Raw genomic sequence first — 5,325 nt, 5'->3', positions numbered from 1 at the left:
GGACTCTCATGTAGCCTATGAATATATAAAGAAATGGTCAAAAAATTCATTAGTAGTTAGAGAAGTGAAAATGAAAGCAAAAAATGTGCTTAGACTACTTTCTTTTTTTTTTTTTTTGGGACGGAGTTTCGCTCTTGTTACCCAGGCTGGAGTGCAATGGCGCGATCTCGGCTCACCGCAACCTCCGCCTCCTGGGTTCAGGCAATTCTCCTGCCTCAGCCTCCTGAGTAGCTGGGATTACAGGCACGCGCCACCATGCCCAGCTAATTTTTTGTATTTTTAGTAGAGACGGGGTTTCACCGTGTTGACCAGGATGGTCTCGATCTCTTGGCCTCGTGATCCACCCGCCTCGGCCTCCCAAAGTGCTGGGATTACAGGCTTGAGCCACCGCGCCCGGCTAGACTACTTTCATCATATTGACAGAAATTAGAAAATTGGCTAATTAGATGAGTCAATATTTGCAAAGCACTTAGAGTAGTATCTGGCATTTACCAAACACTTTATGAGTGTTTCATAAAAAAGACCAACCACGTTCTGGAAAGGATGAATGGACGTGTTGGCTGGAGACCCTTGTACAACACACTGGGGTGCAGCCTAGGGCAGTAACTCTGGTACACAATCTTACAGTAAAGTTCTTGATAAGTACCAGGGTTTCTACTAGGCTAATGGGCATCGTTGTGCTTTTGGAAAACTGTTCACTTCCGGCCAGATGAGTTTGAAAAAGGGACACCCTCTAGATAGGTACAGCCTTCCAGGTTCATGACTTGGCTGGGGTACAAAGATATTGTGAGAATAAAAAGTGCACACCTTCCTCCAGCAGGGCACATGCATGGGAAAGAAAGTAGAGGCTGTTTTTCAGCCTCCATTGCTCCATGACTGTATGTCTTTGTGCAGGATGCAGTTGCATAATCAAATGTACCCACGCATCTCTAATGACTTTAACAATCTTACTCCCTGGCATATATTTCAGCGGAATTTGCAGAGGTCCATAAGGAACTATGGACAAGGACGATCATGGCTGTATTACTTGATGTATTGGAGAATTAGAGGCAGCCTTGTTACCTAACGCCTGGGAAATGGAAGTGAAATGTGGTGGATGCCCCTAATGAAACTCTGTGCAGCACTCAGAAACAATGAAATAGGATAGGCTTGCCAACTGCAACAAGGACAGATCCTTAAAGAGAATGTTGAGTGAAAAAAGTAGAACATAAGATAATCTCTAAAGTCCAGTAGCATTATTTAGTTATTATTATTATTTTGAGACGGAGTCTGGCTCTGTTGCCAAGGCTGGAGTGCAGTGGCACGATCTTGGTTTACTGCAACCTTCGCCTCCCAGGTTCAAGCGATTCTCCTGCCTCAGCCTCCTCAGTAGCTGGGACTACAGGCACCCGCCACCACACCCAGCTAATTTTTGTATTTTTAGTAGAGACGGAGTTTCACCATGTTGGCCAGGATGGTCTCAAACTCCCGACTTTGTGATCCACCCGCCTCGGCCTCCCAAAGTGCAGGGATTGCAGGCTTGAGCCACCGTGCCCGGCCAGTAGCATTATTTAAACAATTAAAAAAAACATACTGATAAAACTGCTATGCATTTTCCAAAAACACATATGGACGCACAGAAGCATGAATGCCTATGGGACTGAGGATAGGGATGGGAGAAGGGATGGACAAAGGGGAAAAATAAAACCAGAGAGGAGTCTTGCACATTTCACGAACCAAGGAGTATAATTACTTCAACTGTTTGTACCTGAAGTCCAGAAAGGGTAGAGGCGAAGGGGAGAGAAGAGGGCAAAGAAATGGTTTGGGGAGAGGGGTCCCAGAAGAAAGGGAGATTTTCGCGATGTGGTGCTACATACATTTTTCCACGGTGCCTTAAGCTCTGCACCCTATTTTTCTCACCCCTAATATTAGAATAAACACTTTGAAGGCAGCCTCTGTGCTTTCTCTACCTCAGCTTTCCCTCCGTGTCCTGCACACAGTGGCTGTCTTACAAAGGTTGAACTGACTGAAGGAGATATTATTCCACGTTGTCTCAGAAGGCAGAGGGTAGCCGCCTGTCCTTCCCTCATCTGGAACCTTCTGGTCCACATTTCCTTCCAAGCGTTAGTCCTCGGTTCTCCATGCTTGGCTCCCTAGTGTCCCCCACCGTCCTTTTTGGGTGGCCTCTTTCCATTTCCCCTCATCTTTCTCCTCGGTGTCTCCATCTGCGCACACCGTGGGGATCCTCCCAGTCTATCAGAGGCGCCGCCCCTTCATTTCATTGGCTCCGCCCCATTCGCGACATATTTGCATATTTCTCTGAGGAACCCTGCCCGGGTGCGGGCCTCAGAAGCTCCTCCCCTTTCGAATTCCAGCTGGCGCCCTTAGGGGGAGTGGCGGTTGCCAGGCGACGGGAGGACGCGCCGAGCGCCGGGTTTCGCCCGGGGCGGGCGATAGACAGCGTGTCGAGCTTTTAGCTCCTTCCCCAGACTCCGGCCCAGCTCCTGCGATCTCCACAGCAGCCTCTGAGGCCGCCCCCAGAAAGCATCAGGATGGCCGAGGTCAGGAGTCAGTGCCCCTCTGTCGCCTCTCCTTTGACCCCTCCCCATTGTCCTTCCCCTACTGACGATTGTCACAAACGGTAATTCCAATATTTCCCCCATCAACATCTTATCCCCCTGCACCCTCACTCCCTTGCCTTTCCCCTTTGGCTGTGGCCCCTTTACTTCCCGTTTCTCCTTCAATTGTGTGGACCTCCACCCCTCCCCATCCCCACTGCGGCATTGGCTCTGTGCTAAGTGCAGTAGGAAATTAATGAATTCTGAAATCCACACGTCAAATGCACCCAACCCTAGATTTTTAGTCATGAAGTGACACCATAAGGGAGGCTCACAGAGAAATATTGGAGATATCTTATCTCACAGGGGAAACCTGAAAGAAGGTTTCACAGATGCCTGCTGTTATCCCAATCAATGACCCTTGTCCACCTGTCACACCCTGATTTCCTAGCGTGATCACCTGTCACATGTCTGCATTAAGGCTCTTCAGGCCATCACCACTGCCTTGTGTGTTCATTGACTCCTGTGTTAACATCTTGTATCACTCTGCCACTCCCCTATATTACAATACATCCCATTTTCAGCCTTTCCAATGAGGGGTCATTTCTGCAACCCTTCAATGTCTCCCTGTCTGCCCCTTAGCCCCGTTATTTATAACCTCAAGAGCTTCGGGTCCCTGTCATTACTTGGCATTCACAGTCCCCATCCACTATGGCCCTACCCAAATCCTTCATGGCCCCATCAGAGGCCGGCCCCATCACCCACCTCATGGTCTCTTCCAGCCAGGACCAGCTACATGATTTGCAAGGCCTGATGTAAAGTGAAAACACAAAGCCTCTTCAAAAATTACAAAGAATTTAAAGACAAAACAGCAGAGGATTCAACCAAGAATGGGGCCCTTCTGAGCAAGGCGCCCTGTGCACTTGACCAGTTTTCACTCCGAGGAAGCCGGCCCAGACCCCATCTTTTTTCAGCACCAACATGCTCCACCCACCTCCTGCCCCATCACATTCTAGTTACTCCCTTGCTTTCTCTGCACCATTCACCTCCCCTCATCATTCCATTTCCTCCATCTCTAGTCTAGCTTTATAAACTCCATCTTCCTGTGGTCAACACCTCCTTCCTTTCCTTATCATACAATCTTTTTCATATCATCCTTCTTCCTCACTCCTGGATTCCATCATTCATCTCTCTCTGACATCCGTGCTACTGTGGCCACATCACTCCTTCCCATTATCCATAGTCATTTGTATCTCTCTCTTTCCATTTCCTTTCTTGTTCCTTCTAGTTCTTTATTTTAACATTATTAGTTTTGAGTGTTTTCTCCTCTTTTCTCCCACTAGTCATCTTTGCTTATTTCATTCTTCATTCCCCATAGGGAAGCCCCAGCCTCTCAGAAGCACTGCCCGTCATTTCCTTGGCTCTGCCCTATTCAGTATATATTTGCATATTTCTCTGAGGAACCCTGCCCAGGTGCTGGCCTCAGAAGCTTCTCTACTTTATGGATTAGTTATTTCCATTTCCCTATTTCCATTACTCCTCTCATTTCTTCCTTTCTTCTACTTTTCTTCTTACTTGACCTCAGCCAACTTTCTTGCCTCTGCTTTCACAATTCTCTATTTTCCCTCTGACCTCATCTTATATTGCAGTTCTCTTTCCCTTCTCCCCACTAATTGGTATTCCCAGAACTTAGGACGGTGCCTGGCACATAGTAAACACTCAATGAATAGGTGAAGGATAAAGAAATGCCACAATTCCTCTCTGATCAGTTCATGTTGATTTCATGCTTCAGAAACAGATACTGTTATATGCTATAATAGTGGAAATACCAACTGTTTATTGGCCATAGCTACGGGATTATTTTTGCTTTGCTTTTAAAAGTAATACACTTTTTAATGACAATATGAACAAATCTCTTTTGTTCCTAAAAGTTTCTTTAAAACTTTTCCTTCTTTGGTATTTTTCCATTCCTGTGCTAAGCACCAGGTACATAGGGAAAACTTGGACTGCAAACAAATCATTAGGCTGGTGATCAAGCGTTGACATTAATACCATTTATAGGGATGGAACCGAGAACATTGTCATGATAAATTTTTGTGTGTGCTTATGTTTAGCATCAACAGGGGAGAAGCATAGAGCAGCAGCGACACCATATTTCCTTAATATGGTTTTTCCACCTTTGTGGAACTACTACATTGTGGTCTTTGCAATAATCTGCTTCTAGTTCAGGAAGAAAAGCCTCTGTGAATTTAAAATTAGTACTAAAGTTGTTTTACAAAATGCTATAGATATGCTGTGACTCTACATTTATTTTAATTTCCAAAGACTGTGTTTTGCTTGCATGCCATCGTTAGAGATTTAATTAATAGTACAAGTGTTTTTGAAAATCAAATATATGTAGACTTTCACCATATTGGGCAAGACAGGCTTGTCAAAACAGAAGGTAAACTAGACTCCTTAAAATCTTCAGGGTGAATTGAAATTATACTTTATTACTGGGACTAGAGGTTGTTTGAGTTGATTTCTTTGATTAGCAAGAGAGTTGATGCCAGGGCCCTTTGTAGAGTAGAATATTAAAACATAATGTCGCAAACATAAATAAGGCTTTGTAAGCCTTATCAGTCCTTTGCTTAAAAGTCTTGCGTGGTTCCCTGTGGCCTGGAGAATAATGCAATCCATACTCCTTTGAATGTAATTCAGTGTCTCCACTGTGTGTTCCTAACTCTCTAGCTAGTGTTTTCCTTTCTTCTCCCTGTCATACCTCTTACTCTTTTCTAAAATGTGTACA

General features: G+C 45.3%; 1 protein-coding gene across 1 annotated transcript in view; it reads left to right on the top strand.

Moving 5' to 3' along the window:
- The first annotated feature begins 2,388 nt into the window (after positions 1-2,388).
- Positions 2,389-5,325, top strand: part of CFAP58 (cilia and flagella associated protein 58) — a 118,424-nt gene continuing 115,487 nt past the window's right edge. Inside the window, exon 1 of the mRNA XM_017500804.2 lies at positions 2,389-2,540. Within this exon, the coding sequence (XP_017356293.1) occupies positions 2,532-2,540 (9 nt within the window). The 5' untranslated portion in view covers positions 2,389-2,531. The remainder of the gene's footprint in view (positions 2,541-5,325) is intronic.

The sequence above is a fragment of the Cebus imitator genome, unplaced genomic scaffold, assembly GCF_001604975.1.
Source record: "Cebus imitator isolate Cc_AM_T3 unplaced genomic scaffold, Cebus_imitator-1.0 Scaffold271, whole genome shotgun sequence".
Lineage (NCBI taxonomy): Eukaryota > Metazoa > Chordata > Mammalia > Primates > Cebidae > Cebus > Cebus imitator.
This window is presented reverse-complemented; position numbering and strand designations above follow the sequence as displayed.